Consider the following 25143-nt stretch of genomic DNA (forward strand, 5'->3'; position numbering starts at 1 on the left):
GGACACTCGTAGGAGGCGCAGGGGGGGCGGCAGGTGGGCCGGGGGAACACACCCAGCCCCAAATACGGGTGGAGCTGGGCCCCTGGGCTCTGAATATTGCTAGTACCAAGGCACGACGTGGAGATATAACTCGCCGCCCCGTTGGGAACTTCCCCCAGGGATGGGGACGTGCTCTTCTGGTTCAGGTTCCCCTCTGCTTTCTAGAAACCGGTGCAGAGTGATGATAACTTGCATCCCCCAGCTGGGCCGTGAACTAGGGCTCCTAAGCTAAGCAGCGCCCGGCCTGGTCAGAAGGTGGAAGGGAGACCCCTGCAGAACCAGGGTGGTGTAAAGAGTAGCACCGGCATGGCAGGCCATGGCGTTCTTGTCTCTGAGTCAGCCCAGGATTGGCGCAGCCTGTCAGACAAGGCGTTCTCATCTGCTTGTAGTCCTGGAAGATTCCACTTACGGCCAGAGTTGGTGTGGAATGCAGCCACCTCTGGGGTGGAAGGCAGTCGGAGTTTAACAGCACACAGGAATGCTGGGCACTGCTTTAGTGCAGGGAGTGGGGTAAGGATACCGTGTCCAGGAGGGACTGAGTTTAACTATATCCGATGACACCAGTCAGGGTCAGAAGGCTACACCTAGAGAGAGAGAGAGAGCTGGGTTCTCACCACTCCGTAAAGTTTGAATCGATTGAGGTCCCCAGGTGGTGATGGTAGCTGAGGGTCCGGAGTGCTGGAGACAGGCAGAGCCCCCAGCACAATCAGTCAGGAGAAGATGAAGTCCCAATGGAAATGCTACAGATTTTGGATCCAGGCATGGGGCTGACCCCTCCGCTCGAGTAACGGTGCTGTGGGGTCTCTCCTGGCTATGGGTAGGGCTGATGTTGGCATGTCCTGACAGTGATGGGGCTCTCAGTCTCAGGTTGTGCTAGCACATAGGTGTTTCCTTGGGTCTGTTACCCTCCCGCTGCGTCTCTGGGGGTGTGGTTGTGACCCGTGTGATTCTCTGCTGCAGGACACGTACTCCAAGCGCTTCATTCCGGTGACCTCAATAGCCCGCGTGGCCAGCATCGGGGACCAGAAATTCGAGGTGATCACTAACAACAGGACCTTCGCCTTCCGGGCTGAGAGCGATGGTGAGTGTGGGGAGCCCCGCAGTGTTGCTCCTGGCGTGGGTTTCTCCAGGGCTGGCACATGTAGGGTGGGGAGAAGGAAGCAGAGAATAGGGTGACATTGGTGAATAGGGTGACATTCGACATTGGTGAGGCCTCATCTGGAGTACTGTGTCCAGTTTTGGGCCCCACACTTCAAGAAGGATGTGGATAAATTGGAGAGAGTCCAGCGAAGGGCAACGAAAATGATTAGGGGTCTGGAACACATGAGTTATGAGGAGAGGCTGAGGGAGCTGGGATTGTTTAGCCTGCAGAAGAGAAGAATGAGGGGGGATTTGATAGCTGCTTTCAACTACCTGAAAGGGGGTTCCAAAGAGGATGGCTCTAGACTGTTCTCAATGGTAGCAGATGACAGAACGAGGAGTAATGGTCTCAAGCTGCAGTGGGGGAGGTTTAGATTGGATATTAGGAAAAACTTTTTCACTATGAGGGTGGTGAAACACTGGAATGCGTTACCTAGGGAGGTGGTAGAATCTCCTTCCTTAGAGGTTTTTAAGGTCAGGCTTGACAAAGCCCTGGCTGGGATGATTTAACTGGGAATTGGTCCTGCTTCGAGCAGGGGTTTGGACTAGATGACCTTCTGGGGTCCCTTCCAACCCTTATATTCTATGATTCTAGGGAAGCAGCTGCTCCTGTTTCTCCCGCCTGGCAGGAGAGAGTTCCCAGGAGTCAGCTGTCATTTCCCTTTACTCACTCCGGTCCCATTGCTCCTGGTTATTGCCCACTGACCCCTCCGCTCTTCCCCTCAGTAATCCCTCTCCCTCCTGATGATCAGACTCCGAGGATGACACCATGCCCTCCCCACCCCTTCGCCCTTTTTTAGCTGAGCTTTGGCTCCGTCTTCTTCCAGCAAGTCACTCGTGGTCCAGACCAATATCCAAAGCAGCTAAGAGCTTCGGGGGCAGTGACCGAATTTCCTGCTCTTTCCTTCCCCCTGGCTCCTCAGAAGAGCCGGGGGGCAACTGCCTGCTGAGCACTGAAGCCCATTAATAAGGCTTCTGTCCCTGAGCAGCAGGGGGCGCTGGAGGTGCACTCCCTGCCCGGTGGATCGAGGACGCTGCCTCTCTACGCGGCCAGCCCTTGCTGCTCTGCAGAGCAAAGGGCCAAGCTGGAAATCCATGCTCTTGCCCCCCGGTGCTCCCACATGTGTCCACAGTGAGTGGGAGGGGGCCTGCCATAACCTACGCACCAGCTTTGGAGCCCATCCTCGGGCCTGATGGCAGGCCTGGCTCCCAGCTGACCCCGAGCCCTGTCTGTCCTGCAGCGGATCGTAACGAGTGGATGAGGACCCTCCAGCAGATGGTGGACGAGCGGAAGTTCAAGGGCTTGAACAGGATATCCCTGTTCCAGCTGGCCACTGGCACCTTGGACTTGGTGGACAAGTGCGGGCTGCTGGAGCTGCGGGGCTTTAAGAACAAGCTGTACGTGGTGGTGGCTGGAGATAAGGTTTTCCTGTACAAGAACGCCGAGGTCTGTATCCGTGGAGGCTGTCCCCTTCCAGGGGTGGGGAAAGGGCCCTATTGAAATACAACAGCTCAGACCCCTGCCAAGGTACGGGGGGCTGGGGTCACAGCCCAGCTTGAAAAGCTTCTCACGCCCTTCTTTCTCCTCCCTCTCCCTCTCCCCCCCTCTTCCTTCATGCCATCCCCACTTCGCTCCTTGCCTGCTCCCGCCCTCCTCCCCTGCGTCCGCTCCCTCTGGGTCCTTCCCCTTGGTCTTTCCCTGGGGCTGCCAAGAGAGTTTGTGAGCAAGGTTATTATGAGCCATAGGAGCGGTAGCAGCTAGCGCCTGACACTGTGTCCCCATTGTGCCGGGAGCTGCACATTCACAGGCTCGAACGCTACACGCTCGAACTGGACAAGGCAGGCAAAGCTTGGGGGTCGGACGGCTCATTTTACACATGGGCAGTGGAGGCACTGGGTGGATGAAGGGATGTGCCCGAGGTCCCGCAGGGAGTCAGGGCAGAGCAGGAAATGAACCCGGCTCTCCGGTCCAGCCCTTTGACCCCCGTAGTCCCAGCCGTCCTCCAAGGAGGTGTTGGGAAGTGGGGATCAGATCAGGACTTTAGTCCCACAGGGCAGAGAGGTGTTACCAGCTGTGCTGGTTACTTTGGGGTACGCTCATTTATTAGGGTTACTCTTCTGGTGGGGGGGTGTTCTGTAATTGTATCAGGGTACTGCTTATGTCACTCGTGTCCTCATACGGAGCTCTACTTCTCCCTGCTGCAAGTCCCTCCCAGTGGAGCTCTCCTGCAGGACCTAGGTTCCCCAGGGCTGGGTTCTTCCAGCCCCAGAATATATCTATCTCTATATCTCTCTCACACTCACACTCACACACACCCACCCAAGTCTGAGAGGACCGGGTTCATCAGCTCTCCCAAGCTGACCCCTTATATGTCCCTGGACTCAGCCTGCTGGGTCAAGGAGCACTTCCAAGCTGCCACCCCCATATGCCCCAGGTTCAGCACGTCCCTATCCCCACTTCCGTGTTACAATTGTTCTGGTAGTGACCCACTGGATGAGCAAACCCCATAGGATTTTTGGGCGCTGCAGGGATCTTTTAGCTTAGGCTACGAGGAGCGTTGCTGCAGAGTGAATGAGGAAACCAAAAAACACCCACAGCGGGGCGGGGGAGGGAGAGAGAGAGAGAAGCAACCAGCTTAACTATGAAAGTTGTTTATTGCTGGTAATAACCATAGGGGAGCAAACAAAAAAGCCGTTATAATATTAAATCTAACTTATATTTGATTATAAAAGTCAGGTTTAGAAAACTATATCTGATGACACCAGTCAGGGTCAGAAGGCTACACCTAGAGAGAGAGAGAGAGTTGGGTTCTCACCACTCCATAAAGTTTGAATCGATTGAGGTCCCCAGGTGGTGATGGTAGCTGAGGGTCCGGAGTGCTGGAGACAGGCAGAGCCCCCAGCACGATCAGTCAGGAGAAGATGAAGTCCCAATGGAAATGCTACAGATTTTGGATCCAGGCATCAGAACACTTACTTGAGCATGGGTAGGGGGTTTTGTAGGGAAATAACAGTGGTTCAAGGGAGAACACTAGATTTGTTTATGGGTAAACAAGGGAATATACCAAAGTTGTTTTGTTCAGGCTAGACATGGGAGCTGATCATTCCTGGCTATGGGCAGTGTTCCTTGGAGGGAGCTCACAATGCAATTAGGGAGCTTCACTATTTTGAATACCGATAAAGGATTTATTCCTAGAATTGGTCTGATAAGTACTGAGCTGGGTGTGTGCAGGCGTGGGTTCATTAACATCTGGAGCAGAGATCCCCCATCATGCAGTGCTTCCCAGCTTTTCTGGTCCCAGAATTCTGTGCGGTTCTTGCCTTGGAATCTCTGTTCTCCATTCTGTAGGTTAATGGAGATGCCTCCCTGTCCCATCTTTGATGCAAATGAGGCTAGGAGAGTTTCCTTAATCCTGTCCTCCTTATCCCAGGGGTTTAGGTGGGTCTCCCACGGCCTTTTCATTGCTTTTTGTAAGTCTGTCTTCTGATGCGGATTTGGTTCAAGCAGAGGCTGGGGGGCAGGAAGGTCTTTCATGAGTCAGGCTGGGTACTGCACCTTGGTTCCCCAAGAACACAGAGCTGCCAGGTAACAGAGGGGCGCAGGACCTGGGTGTGAATTGCGCTGGAGGTGGGAGTGCGAAGTGGCCATTTGCGGTGCCCCCTGGTGTGCTCTAGCCCTGCTTCCCTCCGCTCTGTCTCACCAGGAGAGGAGACTTGTCTCCAACATGTCTTGAAGGAACTCTGCAGACTGTGGTCTCTTTAAGCCCTGGCACTGTCTCTTCTCTTACAAAGACCTCGCATGCCGCTCCTGAAAAGGGGACACAGCTTCATGGCACAGACCTTGCCTTCTGGGTCTGTCCAGTGCACCGAGTTCCCAGGTTTTAACGTCTGTCTTAGAGTCATAGGACTGGAAGGGACCTCAAGAGGTCGTCTAGGCCAGTCCCCTCCACTGAGGCAGGGCTAAGTATTATCTAGACCATCCCTGACAGGTGTTTGTCCAACCTGCTCTTAAAAATCTCCAGTGATGGAGATTCCACAACCTCCCTAGGCAATTTATTCCAGTGCTTAACCACCGTGACAGTTAGGAAGTTTTTCCTAACGTCCAACCTAAACCTCCCTTGCTGCAATTTAAGCCCATTGCTTCTTGTCCTATCCTCAGAGGTTAAGGAGAAAACTTTCTCTCTCCTCCTTGTAACAACCTTTTATGTATCTGAAAACTGTTATCATGTCCCCTCTCAGTCTTCTCTTCTCCACAGTAAACAAACCCAGTTTTTTCAATCATGTTTTCTAGACCTTTCATCATTTTTATTGCTCTCCTCTGAACTTTCTCCAGTTTGTCCACATCTTTCCTGAATGTGGTGCCCAGAACTGGACACAATTCTCCAGTTGAGGCCTAATCAGAGGAAGAATTGCTTCTCGTGTCTTGCTTACAACACTCCTGCTAATACATCCCAGCATGATGTTTGCTTTCTTGCAACTGTTCACTCGTATTCATCTTGCATGCTTGAGGTTGGCCTTCAAGGTGTCTTTATATCTGAGGATGGGTCAATCCTTAGGGCAGGTTCCCATGCTCAGCTGGCCGTAGAGCACCGCTTTCGGTATATGGGAAACCTCCATGCAGCCCATAGGTCCGACTCAGCAAAGTTGAGACCTGATGTGCATACTCTGGAAGCCAGAGATTGGACATCTCTCAAGGACTTTAGTTCTATGGCAGATACCATTAAAAATCCTTTATATCCTTTAATTCAAGATACAGAAGAGAAGAACAAACAGTTAAAGCATTTGAAATGCAAAATATGAACGAGCTTGTCTTTTAACCACAGCATTGTTCCCTGGCCCTTGAGCTGCAAAAAGTTTCTATAAGGAAAACCTCCTTTTGAGATGGTCCTTGTGGGGGGAAAGAGACAAAGTCAGCTGAGATGGGCTGGAACTGCTGGTGCTAAAGTCCAGTCCTGTTTCCTAAGGCTACATAAGAGAAACGTGCACACAAAAGGGGAGAGGAAAAGAGCAGCAAAGAGAGAAAATGCAGCTTCTGTCTCAGGGGGTGACTCATTTGCAACCTCAGTGCTGGAAGGACACAGGCCCAGCACATGGTCTTGGTCTTATCACCCACCTGGCAAACTTGTACCAGTGTTGGGCTGTGTTCAGCATTGCTTTTATCTGCCTCATTCTGGTCACAGGCTTGCAGCTGTGTTGCAAAATACAGTCTTGGCTGGCTAAGCCCAGCTCTGATCAGACAGCATTAAAAAGGAGAGGGATAGGAAAGAGAAGAAATAAGGGGCGGAAGGAAAAGGACGCACAGGGGGCAGGGATGGAGAGTGTTTTACAAAGTCTCACATCCCAGGAGGTGTTTGCTATTCAGCCAGAGCCAGCGGACATAGTGATGTCAGCTGGTCCCTCTCTCGGCCCAGTGTGGTCAGGACATCTCTTGGGATCAGAACAACAAAGGCGGCCCAATGGTGTTGTGATGGATCCTGGGGTCCCAGGAGACAGCGGGAGTGGCAGCCATGATGGTAAAACTAACTCCAGTGGCCTTTGGCAGACAGCTGCTAATTTGCCCCCAGACCGCTTTTCCTTTTCAGAACCCCAGAAGGGAGTGATGGGCGGAACGGCGCATCCCCGGATTATACTGTCCACCGATTCGGCCTTGTTTCCCACACACCAAGTTTGGTCCGTTGATTTCCGGTCCCACGCCGCTCTTGTTTGATCCATCGATTTCCGGTCCCACGCCGTTCTTGTTTGATCCATTGATTTCCGGTCCCACGCCATTCTTGTTTGATCCATCGATTTCCGGTCCCACGCCGCTCTTGTTTGGTCCGTTGATTTCCGGTCCCATGCCGCTCTTGTTTGATCCATCGATTTCCGGTCCCATGCCGCTCTTGTTTGATCCATCGATTTCCGGTCCCACGCCGTTCTTGTTTGATCCATTGATTTCCGGTCCCATGCCGCTCTTGTTTGATCCATCGATTTCCGGTCCCACGCCGTTCTTGTTTGATCCATTGATTTCTGGTCCCACGCCATTCTTGTTTGATCCATCGATTTCCGGTCCCACGCCGTTCTTGTTTGGTCCGTTGATTTCCGGTCCCACGCCGCTCTTGTTTGATCCATTGATTTCCGGTCCCACGCCATTCTTGTTTGATCCATTGATTTCCGGTCCCACGCCATTCTTGTTTGCCAGGTGTGATCTTAACCCAGTGCTTGAGTTCTATCCAGAGGCCTTGTGTGGACTCATTGGGTCCATCTGTCTCCCTTTCGCACCTGATCTCATCGCCATTTGTACTGTGACCCTTCAGAAACTTTCATGCGCTTTGCCACAGTTGAGCTCCCGGTTAGGCTATCCGTGCGGGCCCAGTTACCACGACATGCCTCCGGGGCTCAAGGGCCCCAACAGCGACCATGGGACTGCCAGCACTGGGTGCAGTAGGGCTGGTAGTGGCATCTGCGGGCTGGGTGCCCAGGGCTGGACTTGGAGCACTGCCCCCATCTCACCTGTCTGCTTCACTCCCACACGCAGAACAGCCGGAGGTGCCTCTGGTACGACCCTGTGAGTCCCGTACTGTTGGTCTTTAACCCCTTCCTGGCTGTTCTTGCCCCATCAGGATTATCGACAGGGGATCGGAATCACCTACATTGAGATGAATGTGGGGAACGTGAAGGACGTGGACAGAAGAGGATTTGATCTGACGACGCCTTACAGGATTTTCAGGTGAGGAGGGGGGTCTAGGTGCTGTGCCTCACGGGTGTTGGTCCCTCCCCTGCCGTACAGCGCGTGTCTCCCCCCAGCCACCCCGTTCCCCCACACGGCTCTCTGGTGTCTTTCAGCTTCTCGGCAGACTCGGACCAGGAGAAGGACGAGTGGGTGGAGGCCATGCAGCAGTCCATCGCCGAGGCCCTCTCCAACTCGGAGGTAGCGGAGAAGATCTGGTCGGTGGAGGCAAACCGGTTCTGCGCCGACTGCGGGTCGCCCCAACCCGACTGGGCCTCCGTCAACCTTTGTGTCGTCATCTGCAAGAGATGCGCAGGTACGGGCTGAGCCCGGGTGGCACGAGCCGTGGGGCCTGGTGATGGAGAGAGGCCCAGCTCCACGCTGGGTCAGCGAGCTTAGAGCACGGTGCACCCCTGGCTTCAGCAATGGGACTGGGCTCTGCCTCTCCCAGGAGTTTCTTCCTCCATCACCCCGGACTGGGCCGACCCTTCTCGCCCTCCTTAGGAATTGCCCGGCTAGGTCAGACCAGTGCCTGTCTCTGCCATTTCGGAGGCAGGCTCAGGAACCCTCACTAGTGGACGCTTGTGGAATTGCCTGCTCCTGGGGGAGTTTCTTCCTAACTCAGCTGTGCCGGCAGCTCTCCCGGTGGAGAGGCAGCTCTGCTGGCAGTCGAGTGCTCGTGTTGGCTTCGCGAGTGGCCCTCAGGGAGCTGGCGGAGCCATGCCAGCAAAACTCCTTTTGCCTGCATGCGCTGCCTCTCCACTAGGGGGCTCTGCTGACAAAGCTTTACCAGCAAGGGCCCTGTAGTGTAGACAGTCCCTGAGTGGATGGTGTTCGTCCAGTTCCCAGTGGCCAAGGCGACGGACTGGAGATGACCCAGCAATGCAGATCTCTGCTAGCTGTGATTCTTTGGCGGCTGTCTGCATCAGAAAACTGCGACTGGTTGGAAAAGCTCAGGGAGACGGAAGTGCCCTCCTGTCTAGAGAGGCACCCTCTGGGGTGAAGTGGAGGCATGAAGGAGGGGGGATGCTTACCCAGAACTTAGCAGGATAACCTCGCCTGATACCGTTATCCCCTTCTGCAGATGGAGAAACTGAGGCAGAGCGGCTATGGCACTAATCCCGGGCACCAACTCCGGGCCACGGCCGGGCAGCTGGAGTTCCTGGCTCTCAGACTCATGCTCAGAGCACGAGGCCGTGCCGCTGTCCCTAATGAGACCTTCGTTTTTGTTTGTTTGACCCACAGGAGAACATCGGGGGCTGGGGCCGAGCATCACCAAAGTGCGGAGCCTGAAGATGGACAGAAAGGTGTGGACAGAGGAGCTAATCGAGGTATCGGTGCAGATTCCCATGGGCTAGCAGGTGGAAAGGGGGCTTTTTTGTAGCTGTCTGTGAAATCGTGCCCTTATTTGATACTCAGACACTTGCGGGGCCTGTGGCAAACCGTACAGAGCCAGAATGGCTGGGTGCCTGTTTCTAGGAAGTTCGAAACTGCCAGTCGAACCCATGCGGGCTGATTCTGAGTTCCCGTTCCCCGTGGTATCTGTGCTCCCTGACGGACGCTGCTGTGACGTAGAACCCCCAGCTTTGCTTCCATAGCATCCACCCTCTGGAGACATGCCCCACTACTCCCATGGATCTGGAAACAAACCCGCCCCGATGCCTCCCTTTAGGGGGCGAGTGAGCCTGTGTCTGGGACCGGAAGCCTGAATGTGCCTGGCTGCAGATAGCAGAGCTGGCGGATCAGTCACTGCCGAATCAGTCACTTGGGAGTGGGGCAAAAGGACACGAGGCGTTAATAGCGCCCTAGCTCGGTTTTGTTTCGAAGGAGGAGAGGCCGAGCTGTCGGAGTCAGAAACAGCTGCACAGAGAATGGCGGGAAAGCTGCTGATCCAGGCATGGTGACTGCATCTGGAGTAACCGGAGCCCGGAGGGCGGGGGAGGCTGTGTTCTGTTACTGCAGAAATACCGAGGGTATGTTTTCAAGCAGCAAAGCTGGCTCAGGAGGTGACGAGTGGGCGAAACAGACCTTCCCCTCTTAGGGTCCGGTTCGGCACTGGCTGGGGCTGGCCAGTGACTCAGGCCACGTCTCCACTGGATCAGAGGTGTGACTGCAGCCTGCATGGACGTTCCCAAGCTAGCGTTGCCGGCACTCAAGGGACAAGCAGTGAAGCCCAGGGTGCGCTCAGTAAACGTTTCCTGAGACGAATGGAGCCAGTGCTCCATTTTGAGCGCGCCGGCTCCCAAGACGCCCCCCGGCTGCCCCGGTGCAGGGGCCATTTCGCTTCCCCATCCACGCCCCCTCTTCCCCCCCCGGTGACCCTGGCCCCCTGAGGGGGTGACAGCTGCGCGCGTCGCAGGGGGCTGCCCATTTGGGAAGCCGTGTTAGCCACCAGAGAGGGCCTGGCTCTACAAAGCCCTCCATAGCTTGGGCCCTGGCTGTCTACGAGAGCGCCCTGTGGTCAGCCAGCACGCCCGCGCCGACAGCCCCTGATAGAGGTGCTAGGGGCAGGTTGTGTGTCTCCTCCCGTCCTCCCAGTCGCTGCACCTGTGACCTGGCAGGGCGTTCTCCACTCGGGGATCCCACCTTGGCCTGACGCAGCTGCCGTCTCTTACATTTGGACCTAGCTTCTGCTCGGTGGGAGGTAGGTCACTGGCTGCACGGGCCTCAGCACGACTCTGCCTCCATCACACACCACAAGGACCGTCCCCTCTTTGGCTGTTTGAGGCGAAACCAGACAGTCGTTGGCCTGCCTCTGATTCATTCCCACCAGGAATCTGGCGCTTCCAGCCCCAGGCAGGCTGCTCCTCCTCGCCGTCCGGTCAGACTCAGGGCCCCGCGCCAAGGAGCAGCTAGACAGGGACTGAGCCTTCCCCGCCCTTCTCCAGGACAATGGGATCTGGAAGCAGAGTGCTTCACGCTGGGAGATTCATCTGCTACCAGGGTGGCCAAAGCTGCTGGCAGCTCGGCCCATGTCCACCCGGAGCCTGGCTGTGTCCAGCCTCCAGACACCTCTCCCCTGCCCCAGAGTCAGCTTCTGCCTGTGCCTGCTTCCCACGAACGCATCCTGAAAGTGCTTCCAGCTGCTCTCCCTAGAAGTGGGTGGCAGGTTTCTGCTCTCCCCTCTCCTCTAAGGTTACGTTAACCCTCAATGGCCCCCACCATGTGACGTGCAGAGAAACCAGCTGAGAGAAATGGGGATGTTCCCCCGTAGATCTCACCCCCACCCCCGTACTTCCCCAGCTCCCTCTCCCCTCGCCTTGTGAGGTGTTTAGCTGTGGTGATGATGGTGTTTTCTGTGCACTGCCCCTTTGAATTACAAAGGGCTCTGTTCACTGCGGAGTCAGGCAGCCAATTTGTGTCCAGGACAGTGCAGACAGTCAAACACACACACATGCTGCGCTCTCTCCTGGAATCTGCACTGTTGTTCTTCCCTGTGTTCTCCACCAACAGTAAAAGCAGTTCCCTTGGCCTGCAATCAGGAGCAACCCTACAATAACAAACCAGTATGTGAAGCCCTGCGCTTGTGAACGACCCTACAATAACAAACCAGGGTGTGTAGCCTGAAGCTTGCAAGCAGCCCTACAATAACAAACCAGCATGGTGCAGCCCGGCTCTTGGAAGGAACCCCACAATAACAAACCAGTGTGTGCAGCCCTGTGCTTGCAAGCAACCCTACAATAACAAACCAGTGGGTACAGCCCAGTGCTTAAGAGCAACCTGACAATAACAAACCAGCATGTGTGGCCTGGAACTCGTGAGCAACCCTCTAACAACAAACCATTGTGTGCAGCCCAGCTCTTGCGAGCGACCTTCTAATAACAAACCATTTTGTGCAGCCCAGCTCTTGCGAGCGACCCTACAATAACAAACCAGTGCGGGAGGAAGAAAATCAGGAAGGAAATGTGTGCCTCTCGAAGTGCAGGGGCTGATCCAGGTGAAAATGAGAAGCAATCGCTTTAAAACGTCAGTGTCCTTTTTGTAACCTGCAGCTGGAGCCAACAAGCCTCCGTGTGGCTCCGCAGATGTTATTGTGCGGCAGGAAAGGGGGCGGGGGATTGGCTGCCCTGCCAGACCATAGTCTTAGAGGCTGGGGTCCATAGGAGAGGTGTGTGTGGGCCAGCCAGGGCGTGTGCTGTGGGGAACAGTCCCAGTCTGGCTGAGGGGGCAGAGGAGATGAACCAGCAAGCCGATGGTTAGCTGGTCTCTGTGTCTGTCTGCGGACACCATGCAATGGGCGATTTCACATGTGAACAGCAAATGGGGTTCTCACATCAGTGCTGGTGCATTCAATTACTAGCTCTCTCTCCCACACCCCCCGCTGCCCATCACAGTGGTATCAGATCCCCGATTCATAGGTTGGTACAACACAGAGCCAGAAGGGACCACTGAGATCACATAGTCTGATCTCCTGTAGAACACTGGCCGTAGGACTTCCCGGGATTAATTGGCTTGTCTGTCTGTCTGTCTGTCTCTCTGTTCCGTTCGCACCGGGCCACTAGCCCCCCCTACCCCACTCAGCCCACCCCTTGGGAAAAGCCTAAGTGAACACATAGGCTTTGCACGTGCCCTGCAGGTGAGCCCGTTTGGGCTGTTGGACTGAGTGTTAATGAGAGGCAGATTGGTGGTGTTCTCCCCCTTTGACCACACCCAGAGCTGCACTAGGCACCAGCCCCACATGGTTTGTCTCGCGTCCAGTGGAGATCCGTGGGGGATGTGGGAAGGGCAATGGGGAGATGGTGGTACTCGCACAGAGGTGCCAGCCAGTGCCGCTCACTCTGCCGTCACTGTTTTGTATCCCCAGCTGTTCTGCAAGGTTGGTAACTGCGTGGCGAACCAGTTCTGGGCAGCCAACGTGCCCCCCAGCGAGGCCATCCACACGGCGAGCAGGAGCCAGGAGCGGAGACGCTTCCTCGTAGCCAAGTACAAGGAGGGCAAGTATCGCCGCTACCACCCGCTCTTCGGGAACCAGGAAGAGCTCAACAAGGTGGGTGCCTAGCGGTCTCGAGATCATGTTCAGGGAAGGGCCGGTCTGCTGGCCTCTGTCTTGGCAAGGGGTCTCCATTGCCTGGAGACGGTGAGCAGGCGGGGCCTTCTCCGCCCAGGGCCTGCATGCTAAAGAGCCTCCTTCACCTCTGGATTCTCCTCCTCGCCTTCCGCAGAGGCAGGCTCGGGCCTGCCAGGCTCCTGTGAGGGGCTCAGGCCTGTCAGCTGGGAGCTCCTACGCCTGGTTCTGCCTGGCTGACTCTGGGAGCTTTGCCCGGCTGCCAAAGCCCAAATGTTCACAAGTGGGCCACCCATGGTGACACTGATTTTCGGAGGGGCCAGGTACCCACAGCTCCAGTCGACAGCACTAGGAGCTGTGGGAGCTCAGGCAATGGCCCGAGTGGTGATCCTCGCGGCTGACCTCCTCTGTCCCTAAAATCTATGAATCTATGAAATCAGCTCCAAGGTCTTGCAGGCTGGTCACCCAAAAGAGGATGCCTGGCTCCCTGCACACGTGGGGGTGGCTCAGGTCGGTCTCTGCAGTGTTCAGGTAGTTTGCCTGGTGCGTGGTTCAGTGTTGGTTTTCAAGAAATAGATGTTAAACTGAGGCCTGGCCTGCTCTTAGCCTAAAGATCCCAGGTCTCGACTGGGAGGCTAATCCAATTGTTCTGGCCAAATTCCAGTTAAGAAATAACATTCTGTCTCCCTGAAATTCCCTCTGCTGTGTCTCAGGTATGGTCCTAACGTGTCATGAAATGTTGCTGTGTGCTGTTCAGTGGCTGCTGTATGCCACCCCAGAGGTGACTGCATTTCAGACCTGGATGAAGTGATTCCAGTGTACAGTTTGTAGCTTGCTTTGTGGCGAACGGGGTCTGTACAATTGTCAGTTCTTTTCCTCAGCACCTGCAGTGCCCGCTGAGCTCTTGGTTAAAGCATGTTGGGGTAAACGAATGCTTAAGTTCTCATGTTGCAGTGACCCCTTCCTTTTCCCTGTACCAGAGATGGCAGCTTGGGCCTTCCAGATCAGGCGGAGGCTCCCACTCTGTACGGCACTCGTAGTCTCTCTCTCTCCCCCTAGCTTTCTGCAGGGGATTCGGTCCCTGGCTGCATCCCCCCTCTGAAGATGGGGGTCCGCTTAGTGCTGACATCCCAGGTCCTCCCTAGGCTGTGGCCGGTTGGGAGGGAGATGGCTGGAGCTTTGCTCTTTCTTGGCGCTGGAAAGAAAGGAGAAGGCACAAGCTAAAAATAATCTGGTCGGCAAATCCAGCAGGATACTGCAGGAGGAGATGGGCCGAGTAATCAGAGCATCGGGGTCCAGAGTCCCGCACCCCCAGACCGCTGAAGCATAAAGTACTGCCTGTCCTCTGGTGTCATCCCTGGCCCATCGTCTGGGCAGGGATGGTGTCTCTAGCCTCTGCCTGCCAGGAGCTGGGGCTGGATGACAGGGGATGGATCACTTGATGATTCCCTGTTCTGTTCGTTCCCCGTGGGGCACCTGGCATTGGCCTCTGTCAGAAGACAGGACACTGGGCTAGATGGACCTTGGTCTGACCCAGTATGGCTGCTCTTATGTTCTTTTGTCACCCAGGCCTGTTCTCCCTGAGCATAATGCTGCATTTACTTTCTTTCCACGGGGCCAGTGTCTCCCCTCATAATGCTGGGGATAGACCATGCCTGAGGATCCCAGCTCCTCCAGGCCAGCCATCCACTCCTATGCTCCATCAGCCCCCTTCACCCCGGACCCTGTTTGTTCATGCCCCACACGCAGTCCGCTGGCGAGGCTGATCTCACTGCTGCTGCAGGGATGCTCTAGTGGTGTTTGCCTCAGGTGCGTATTGACCTTGGCTGCAGCCTGTAGGGAGAGAGGCTGTTAACCAGATGTCAAGAACATCCAGGGACCTGGCAGTTTCATTCTTCTCTTAGCACGGGACAAAGGTCTGAACAGGACAGATTGAAACTTGCATTTGGCCTAGATCCCATCCTCACTGAGGGCTAGTGGCTTTGCTTGGCCTGAAAGGAACTGGTCTTGCCTGAACAACAACTCGAGGGCTGGGCCTCTCGCAGGCACCTTTGCCTTTGAAGATCTCTGCCATGATCACTGTGCGTGTGCGCAGCCAGGAACCGCACGGGGACCCTGGTCTATTCCAGGTGTCGGCAGCCCCTGAACACCAAATGGCTTTCGAGCCCACAACTCATTACAAGCTCCTCCTACAAAGCTGGCCGAGCTTGTAAGCATTGCAGGGCAGGGGGCAAGAGTGGTCGGCCCAAGTGTAATACCCCTCCCCCCCATGGGTGAACAGCGGGTTTTGAACCAGGGCACTTCAGCACCGAAGCAGGCTTGAGCTAAAGAAGTAGCTCCTGTAGCAGTAGTAGGCTGTTATACTCTAGTGGATCAGTCACTAGGGGGCAATATGATTCACACATTGTGCTGCCTAATTGTCTTGCTTAATTCCTGTTATTGGCCACTCACACCAAGTGAGTGAAGTCTACTGGGGCTCAAAATCACTGCTTTGGAAGGATCATTATCACCGTAGCCTGGACCTCTGCTGCTTGAGCAAGAGGAATAACTTCTTTGGCTGGTAGTGGTAGTAAGCAGTTATCCTCTAAAGAACCAGCCACCCAAGGGGGATGCATTGTTACCCTGAGGGCCCTAAAATGACCTTTCTAAACACTGCAGCATAGCAGACCAATCCCTATGATATTGTTCTAAAGGAATTCTTTCAGGGCAGGCTGTTTCCCGGGGGCTCCATCAAGGAACTGAAATATTTTAAATGAGCAAATTTCAGAGCGCTATGCTGAGCATCCCTTTAAGAGACACCGTGAAGCCCTCACTGGTAACTGCTGGTGACAGACGTTGCGCCAAGCAGGAAAGCTGTTTTTTTTCCACGCTCCAGGCAAAGTGGAGGGGACGGTGGGCGGAGCGTAATTAACTTTTGAACTCTTTCTTTTTCCCTTTTGCTTCACACTGGTGGTGAGGATTATGTGGGAGCAGTGACTGGGCTGGAGGACAACAGAAACCAGGCTGGCCGTATCAGATTGCAAGCGCTTTCCCTCCTGGGCTTTGTATTTTTGTTTGCTTAGAAAGTCCAGTCCCCGCCCTAAGCCTCTCTCGGAGAGGAGCTCTGGAATTCCACATGTGGGCTTGCTTGTTTTCTCCCTATACAGAGGCCGTCCCACCCTCTCGCTGTATGACTTCACCCAGGGCTCCTTAAAGGAGGGATTAAAACCAAAGCTGCTCCAAACTTTCTCCCCCAGTTCAAGCCCCTTTCCCTTCCCCAGCTGGCCTGGAAGCCAGCTCTCAGCTGCAGCAATCAGCAGCCCTTGCCTGTGGCACTTTCCGCCTGTGTCGATATTTTGTTTCCAGCCTGTTTTGCTGAGCTCAGCTCGGAGCCCCCCCGCGGCCCCGCTCTGGGTTTTAGCTGGTGAGGGGGCTTTGTCATTCTCTGCTGATGCTCTGCCGTGTCTCTGTCTCCAGCGGCGACTGGACTCATCTGTTGCTTTCCTTGCCCTGTTGCAGGCCCTGTGCGCTACGGTGACGACCAGCGACCTGGCTGAAACTCAGTCCCTGGTGTTCTGCGGGGCGGAGGTGAGCTGCTTCTCCGGGGACCCCAACTTCCCGAACCCCATCGCCTTAGCCGAGCAGGCTGGACAGAAGCTGCAGATGGAATTCCTGCTTCATAACAAAAACTCAGGTAAGAGGAGCAGGTGGGACAGGGCAGAGCCCCCAAGCTGGGGCTGTGAGCAGGATGGAGTTCTGGGAATGCTGCTGCCGAACTTGCCTTGCCTGAGAGAGACGGTGGGATGGGCTAATGGTTAGAGCATCAGACGCAGGCTCTGTTCTCTGCTCCGCTGCTTACTGGTTCAAGGTCACACACCAAGGCACTTCGTGTCTCTGTGCCTCCATTTCTCTCATCGGTGAAATAGGGCCGGGTATGCTCACCTACCTCGCTAGTGAGGCTTGATTTGCAACGTGAGCCAAGTGCTTTGAGACCCTCCCCGCTACGGAGGAGGAGCAGAGTGTGGATAGCAAAGTTGCAAGAACGCTTAAGAGACCCTATGCGCGTTGGAAGCATTAGCTCGGATCATCCTAGGTTCCTGGCAGAGCTATTTGAAACTGGGCGGTGTCGATTCACATGAGCCAGGGCTTTGGTTCTGTGGGTCCCATGTGAACCCAGAACTGCCCTCGCCCTGGGCCTGCTATGAACTCTCCCCTGCCCTCCTTTTGGGCTGACTCAAAACTGAACCTCCTGGCCCCACGGTGGCTCAGATTTCAGCCCCACAGGATCACCTTTGGCACAAACACAGAATCTTTGGTGTGTAGCTGAAGTCAGACTAGCTCAGTTCAGGCTTCCAGGAAGGGTTTCCCCCCCATTCTGGAGAAATCATTGAGGAAAGTGTCAGAGGCGTAATGAGAACAGGAAGTGGCTATGAATGAGGAGGGAGCTGGTATGGGTGTACGTTGGTGTCAGCTGTAACACGCATTTAAAACTGTGTTTAAAAAGCCCGTTTTACCCAGAGAAAATGCAGCAAACAGCCCAGCTGCAAAGGCACCAGGAGCGGCTGCTTCTCTCCCGTCGTTCTCATGGGCTGGTTCGAATCTCCCTGGAGCATCTTTCCGTGCTGTCCCAGCATGCTTCAGCAATCTAGGGCAGCGGCCGATGGGAGGGAGCCCTGTGGAGCCGCAGCCCGCCGTCCCTCCCCCGGGGGTCTGGAAAGCGACGTGCTCTCCCCTTCGTGGCCCCTGCGTTACGTCCGTGTGAGAGGACACGGCGTCAGGCTTGATTCGGCTCTTGGCTGCAGCAGCAGCAGTGACTCCGCTGAAGTGGGACTGGCCTGTTAGGTGGTGGTAGAAGCTGCTGGTTCCTATTCTGCCTGGCTGCACTCCGCCTGTTCTCAGTCGCAGAGTCACCGGCAGACCCGGTGTGGAGCTCCACCCTCCAGCCTGCTGCTGGGACGTCCCCAGCATCCGCTTCTGTGAAAGGCGACGCAAGGCTCCCACCGACGGCCATGAACACACCCGCCGTGCTGGTGTGGCGCAGCTGGTTCTGGGAGTGCTCTCGCTGTGCTGCTGGTCCATCGATGCCCGTGCCCTCAGCACAGCAGGGTGACGCACGCCAGCGACAAAGGGTCTGTCGGTCTGCAGGTGACTGCACGTTAAGGCAAAGACCCAGGCGTTTTCAGGTGCTCAGGCAGATGGCTGGGGGAAGCGTGACCCATCGGCTGCCCGGTATTCACCAAAGTGATGCTCTGCCCGGGGCTGCTCCACATTGCCAGTGTAGCGGCTGAGGGTTTCCGCTCTCCGTCAGCGCTTTGCTGGGGTCCGACCTGTGGCGCTGAGCAGCCGAGCTCCCAGCTGCCTTCCTGCTCCACGTGGCTCATTGCTTCGCAGCATTTGACCCTTCGTGAGCGCGTCAAGCCACGTACGAGCAGATCATGGCCTCCAGGAGAAGATCCACTCTGTGCATTCAGTAGAATCCCTCCCCACCCTGCAGATTATGGCCTCCAGCGGAAGATCCACTCCGTGCATTCAATAGAATCCCTCCCCACCCTGCATCGCCACGCACATTTCCCCACTGGCCACGGCCCTGCCACGCTCGGTGTTAGAGCCAGGAACGCTTAGTGCTATGGCAGAACCGCCCATCTGCAAACAAGCCCAGGTTTTGGTTGGCTTCCGGCTCACCTGCTGCTCTGGTTCCATAGGACAAAATTCTCAAGTCAGTAAAAGGGCATCTAATTCTAAAGGCTTACTCCTGGTTCTGTTATATCCCTGGAAAACTCCCATCGACTCGGGTGGGGACCCGGACTTTGCACAGGGGAAGAAGGAGAGGAAATGTCCATCGTCAGGGATACAATGGCTGGGAGCACAGTGTGAAACACTGAACAACAGGCCAGTCAATCTCTGCTATTGATCTCTAGTCTAATCTATAGACAGCTCGCTCATGACTGTAATGTCTGGGTGACCTATAAACCTGTTGAAGTTGTTGGATTTATAGGGGTGGGGAGTGGGAAGAGGGAGAAATCTGGCCCAACAAGTTTAGAAAGTTCAGCACAAAAGTAAATCCAGCTGGTGTGAGCCCTCTCCAGCCTGTGCACGATGAATCAGAGAAATCTGAGAGCTCTTAGGTCAAATAGTTCCTCTCCTGGGACCATCCCGGGCTTGCTCCCTGCTGTTTTCCTGCAGTCCAGTGCGCTGAGTCTGTTATGCAGAGTACCTTTCTGGCAAGGCCATAAGGGCCCTGTCTATGAGGGATGGGCAAATCAGACTGGAGAATGTGCAGTCCAGGCTCAAAACTCACACAGAGCAAGAGCCCAAACGCTGATGTCTCCCCCGTCAATCATTTGTACTGCTGGGTTCCCAGTGAGGCCAGAAACATAAGGGCTGAAATACCAAAGGAGGGGCTGTCCTCTGGGTCTTTTCAGCCAGACCAGAAAGAGAGAGAAGCAGAGAGCTCTCGCGAAAGCGGCTGTGCCCAGATTGCCAGCTGGCAGAGTCAAAGGATCCAGATAAACATCTGTGCTCTAAATTCTCCTGGGCAGGGACCTCGCTTCTACACCACGCTATCCAGCCCCTTGCTCCCCGTGGAACAGCAGTAACCCCCGTGTTTGTACTGCGTACGGCACAGCACCTTTCCACCACAGATCTCTGAGCACTGCACCAAGGGGCATGAGTATTGCCACAGAAGGGAAAACTGAGCCCCAGAGCCATGAAGCGTCCATGGCAGTGCTGGGAATAGAACCGAGAGCAGCTTTTAAAGCAGGCCCGTCCTTTGGCCACCAGCAGGATTTTGTCCCTGCCCTTCAGGGTCGGAACCTCATCTTCTGCTGTGGTTTGTAAAGCCTTGAGCCCTCCGTCGGCACTGAAGAAATACTTGTTAGAGAGAACGATCTTTTGCCCTGATTCTTGAGCACCTTGCCTGGGAGGAGCTCAGCATGCTCCACTGACGTGGGTGATTCCAGCTTGAATTGCGTCTCAATGAGGAAAGAAGAAAATATCGTCTCTCTTTTACAGATGGGGAAACTGAGGCACGGAGTGGTGACGTGACTAACGCAAGGTGTCTGTGTCAGAGCCGGGAATAGAGCCCAGCTCCCCTGAGCCCCAAGACCATCCCCCTGACTAGGAGAATCTCTTTTTCCCCGCCCTTGAAGGTTAGCAGTGAATTCAGCACTCGTGCCATGTCCCCAGGCTGGAGTCCCAGGGTGGGAGGAGGTGGTTTTTGGCCTGGCCGTTGGTTTATGTTAGATAAACCAGGCCTCTCTGTGTCCGGTTTGGTAAGCTCAGGAATCCCTTCCTCTGACATGCTGGTAACGAAGTAGCACAACAGAGCTGTCAGCTCGGGGAGACGAGCTCTGGCTGATTGCGCCGGCTTCTTCCATTTGACAGAGCAATGACAAGGGACTGTGACAACAGCGTCTCCCCGGCCAGTCCCAGGGCTATTGTTGTGGGGCTCTATGACAGCCCGGCGATGGGCCATTTCCGATTCCCTGCTGCAATCCTCACACAATCCGCCTGCCCTGCGACTGCCCTATATGTGCCCTGCCACGCTGGCAGCAGCCCAGCCCCACAACCAGCCCACCAGGCCTGCCTCCAGGGCTCACGCAGCAAAGGTGGGGACCTCTATGCCAGGATCTCTTCTCTGGGCCCAAGCAGCGGCGTAGGAGATGTACCCCTGCAGTGGTGCTGCCGGGGGCTGTTAACTTACTGCCCCCTTGTACCTGGACATGAACCGTTCCCGACATTCAATCGAGCAGTTCGAGTGCTGAGGGCTTCGGCCCGGGCCCCCCACAGCCCTGCTGCTTAGCGCCAGGCTGGTGGGAAGCGATCAGCCTCGCTACGCGCCCTGAAAGGAGCAAGAGTCGGGCTAGGCGCGACCGTCAGTGGGAACAACGCCACGGCCTCCAGCCACAGCAAGTCTGTGCCTGGCCTCGGTCAGCCTCCACCCGCCCATTTAACCTCCCTGCCCACCTGGGTGAGAGCTGGTTTCCCCCAGACCTAGGCGTTGCTCCACGTACGGGTTTAAAGAGCAGGACCCGGAATAGATGCAGCTGGGCTAGGCGGTCAGTGCAGCAGGCAGGCGGCGGGGCAATGCTCTGCCGGAGGGCAGCTCAGCTCGGGCCGCGGGATGCGGAGATTTAAAAAGGACCCATCTCCTGGTACTCACCTGGCAGCACTTCGGGTCTTCGGCAGCACTTTGGCGTCGGGCCCTTCACTTGCTCCTGTCTTCGGCACTGAAGGACACCCCCTCCCCCCGCCCCCGCAATGCCGCCGAAGACCGGAGCGAGTGACGGGCCCGACGCCGAAGTGCTGCGGAAGACCCGGAGCGCCGCCGGGGGAGTAAACATGTAAAAGGCGCCAAGGTAATTCAAAAGGCTTCACTTCCGCTCGGTGGGGGAGCGGCCGCTGCCCCGCTCCCCCCCTAGCTACGCTACTGGCAGGAGGGGCTGGGGTGCTGAGCGGGCAGCCGGAGGGTGCAGCGAGGCGCACAGGGACACCAAGCCCAGAGCTCCCAGGAGAGGCCTGTGTCGGCCGGTGCTAAGAGCACCAGCTGCAGCATGCAGGACAGTCGGAAACTTGGTATAACATGCAGACGCTGCTCCCCACAGAGCACCTGGTCTCCTACCCCCTTTACCCTGTCCAGCACGTCGTGTCCGCGCTTCCGGTCAGCCCCCGTGGGAGGCAGGAGGGTGTCTCCCCCACAGCTAGCTAGACATCGCAAAGCTAGGGCTGCAGCCCAGAGCTCCCCTCCGGCTGCCCTGCTGGTATAACCCGTCGCTCCTGCAGCCCTGCTTCTGCTTTCTGGGGCGCTGGCTTATGGGGGCATAAGAGGGGGCTTGGGGCAGCCTAGGCAGAGGATGCTGTTGGGTGTGACTGAGGTCTGTTCGTTGGCAGATGAGGGGTTAACACGTCTTGCTCAGAGGGCAGGGGCTGGGGTATGGTGCCTGAGCTCTGTCCCCCACGCCCCCAGGGCTGTAGGGTCTGAAAGCTGACAATCTGCTGGCTGTCGGGCAGCCTGCGCTGTTGGTTTCAGCCAGCTCCGAGTGTGCATGTAACAGCTGTTTGTGGTCTCAGCGGAGAGGTCAAGGCTTAACTGAGCCCTGGAGGCCGAACCCCGCTCTCACCCTGAGCCAGATCGAGTCCTGCAGGCAGCGTCGGCACCATGGCAGCTAGCACCGGGCCTGCTCTGAGAGTGGAGTGGGTTTCGGTCTCTGGGGCCACCCAGTGGGTACTATAGAAAAGCGACCAGCAGCGGAAAGCAGCTTCTAGCCTGTGGCTAAACGGCTGTTACCATAGGAAGCCAATAGGTTTCCCTGACCGCCTTGGGGTTGCTGTTTGCCCTGGGCTGCCAATGCCAGAGTGACGCTTGGCTCCCAGACAGCGAGAGTTCAAATCCCTCGTCCGCTGGGTGCAGCTCGCACCCAATGGGCCTTTCACGCCGTTTGTGACTGCAGAGATCCCGCGGGTGGAAGCGGGGAGCAGTGAGGAGAAGCACTACTCGGTGATCCTGCCGTCCGTCACTCACAACGGCTTCCTCTTCAAGACGCCCTCCATGGCCAAGCTGGTGCATGAACGGAAATCCCGGGAAGGTAGGTGCTTCTGTGGTTACCTGCCAGGGAGAGGAGGCGGGCAGGGTTGTGGCAGCATTGTGTGGCATGGCACAGCACAGGCCCCGTTGCTGTTCTGCCAGGCTACAGCAGCTGGCTCTGTGGCCCGTTTGAGTCTAGGGTCAAGGTAAGTGTCTCTTACAGAACAAAGACCCAGCCCTGTGGTGCAGAGAGTAGAAAACGCCAAGACACAGAGACAGACACACCCAGGGTGTCTTTGGCACTGGGTGCGACCCAGGCCGTGTAGGGTGTCAGATGTCTCTGTAGATGCCTAGCGTAAGCTGTGGCTGCTCTTGACTCCTGTTAACCCTGCGGAGCCAGCCCAGCTTGGGAGCAGGAGCTGGAGTCCTGCCTGCACGTCATTAACACAGTTGTTTGTGAGCTCCAATGTGCAAACCCAGTGCAGGGACCAGGGATGGCCCAGAGGGCAGAATTTGGCTGACAGACCCTTTGCTGGCCGTGCAGAGATGTGGGAAGGCAAGAGCCCACCCTGGCTTTCGGATCCCCGGGGGAATTTGCAAGCCTGGCCAGTGGACAAACCATTTTTTTTGCTTGGAAACTGAGCGGGTTTTGTCTGGGGTCCATGAGCCACAGTAAACGCCGCGCCCCCTTTAACTCCTCTCCCCCCTAGAATTCAGCCGCCGCTGGTGCACCCTCAACGACAGCATCTTCAGCTACTACGAGAATGACCGCAACGCCGTGCCTAACGGCGAGATCAAGATGGAGGAGATCGTGTGCCTGGTGAACAACCCACCTGACGCCCACGGGTAAGGGCCTGCCCACCCCGCACGGCCCCAGGGGACCCTAGCCCGCAGAGGCACTCTACAGGGAATGGGAAGGTGGTTAACCCCCTCTGGCAACAGCTGGAGCAGCAACGGGTACCGAGGCCAGTGACTGCCAATGACGTCGGGAGGGCCCATAGGCACCATAGAGCCATTTCTAGACCTGTGTGCGTAACAAGTGAGCGAGCGTGAGTTCAGAACTCCCAGTGTCTGATCGTGGCTCTGCCGGTGACGTGCTTCGGACAGGTTACTTAAACCTTTGTCTGAGTTTCCCCGTTAGTAGAACGGGACTCAGACCTACCTATCTTCGCGGGAATCATTTGCTGCGTGAGTTGACTGCATCGCGACAGGAATTCCTCGCAGCCGCATTAAATCTACCTTGCCTTGGGTCTCAGAAGGGTCTTTCCAGTCCCTGAGGAATTTGTCCCCTCCAGGGAATCGAACCACCTGTCCCTGGATGTGAAAGTAGCAACGCTACCTCCCAGGGTGAAAGCAGAGCCTTCTGGTAACTGTTCATACCCGTAGCAGTGAGAGTGTCTTCCAGGCTGTCAGCTGGCAGTGTGCAAGCCCATCCCTGGGCGTGGCTTACAAGGCAGTTGCCTGATTCTCTCCTCATACTGGTGTAAATCAGGAGCAGCATCCCTGAAGTCAGTGTGGTTCTTGAGCTCGGTCCCGTAGCCTGGCGAGGCCCCTTGTGAGCGCTCCGTGGAATGGAGTCACTCACAGCGGCCCTGGAGCCGGTGAGGCAGTTCTATAGAATCATCCAAGTGTCGTCTGGAAGGGACCTCGAGAGGTCGTCAAGTGCAGCCCCCTGCACTGAGGCAGGACCAAGTGAACCTAGACCAGCCCTGACAGGGGTTTGTCCAGCCTGGTCTTAAAACCTCCAGTGAGGGGGATTCCACAACTTCTCTTGGAAGCCTGCTCCAGAGCTTCACTGCCCTGAGAGTTAGAAAGTTTTTCCTAATATGTATCCTAAACCTCTCATACTGCAGATTAAGCCCATTGCATCTTGCCCTACCTTCAGTGGATCTGGAGAACAATTCTTCATCTCCTTCTTTAGAACAGCCCTTAATGTAGCTGAAGACTTCTCAGGTCTCCCCTTGGTCTTCTTTTCTCAAGACTAAACTTGCCCAGGTTTTTTCAACGTTTCCTCACAAGTCAGGTTTTGTAACCTTTGATCATTTCTGTTGCTCTCCTCTGGACTCTTTCCAGTTTGTCCCCATCCTTCCTAAAGCCTGGCACCCAGAACTGGATACAGTTCTCCAGCTGGTAGAGAGGGACAATTACCTCCTATGTCTTGTACACACGTCTGTTGATACACCCCAGAACCATATTAGCCTTTTTTGTGGCTGCATCACATTGACGACTCCTGTTCAGTGTGTGACCCACTCTAACCCCCAAGTCCTTTTCAGCCATGGGACCACCGAGCCACTTATTCTCCACTTTGTGGTAAGTCATTTGATTTTTCCTTCTTCAGTGAAGTACTTTGCACTTGTTTGGATTGAATTTCGTCTTGTTGATTTCAGGCCAATTCTCCTATTCGTCAAGATCCTTTGGAATTTTTAAGCCTGTCCTCCCAAGTGCTGGCAACCCCTCCCAGCTTGGTATCATATGCAAATTTTACAAGCTTCCCCTCCACTCCATTATCCATGTCATTAATAAACACATTAAATTGCACTGGACCCGGGGCTGACCCCTGCGGGACCCCACTGGAGACACCCTCCCAGCTTGATAGCCAAACATTGATAGCGACTCTTTGACGACGGTCTTTCAACCAGTTGTGCACCCACCTTATAGTAATTTCATCTGGATCACATTTCCCTCGTTTGTTTATGAACATGTCATGTGGATCTGTGCCAAAAGCCTTACTAAAATCAATGTAAAAAGAAA

At 55.6% G+C, this 25143-nt stretch overlaps 1 protein-coding gene across 10 annotated transcripts in view; it reads left to right on the forward strand.

The window, feature by feature from the left end:
• Window positions 1-25143, forward strand: part of ARAP1 (ArfGAP with RhoGAP domain, ankyrin repeat and PH domain 1) — a 227884-nt gene that overhangs the window by 163439 nt on the left and 39302 nt on the right. For all 10 annotated transcript variants that reach the window (XM_075125781.1, XM_048838572.2, XM_048838582.2 and 7 more), the window contains 9 exons: window positions 1000-1120; window positions 2421-2626; window positions 7779-7885; window positions 8002-8201; window positions 9131-9216; window positions 12690-12872; window positions 16389-16563; window positions 22319-22453; window positions 23103-23238. In XM_075125781.1, coding sequence (XP_074981882.1) covers window positions 1000-1120; window positions 2421-2626; window positions 7779-7885; window positions 8002-8201; window positions 9131-9216; window positions 12690-12872; window positions 16389-16563; window positions 22319-22453; window positions 23103-23238 — 1349 coding nt within the window. The remainder of the gene's footprint in view (window positions 1-999; window positions 1121-2420; window positions 2627-7778; window positions 7886-8001; window positions 8202-9130; window positions 9217-12689; window positions 12873-16388; window positions 16564-22318; window positions 22454-23102; window positions 23239-25143) is intronic.

Source organism: Caretta caretta, chromosome 1 (genome assembly GCF_965140235.1).
Source record: "Caretta caretta isolate rCarCar2 chromosome 1, rCarCar1.hap1, whole genome shotgun sequence".
Classification (NCBI taxonomy): domain Eukaryota; kingdom Metazoa; phylum Chordata; order Testudines; family Cheloniidae; genus Caretta; species Caretta caretta.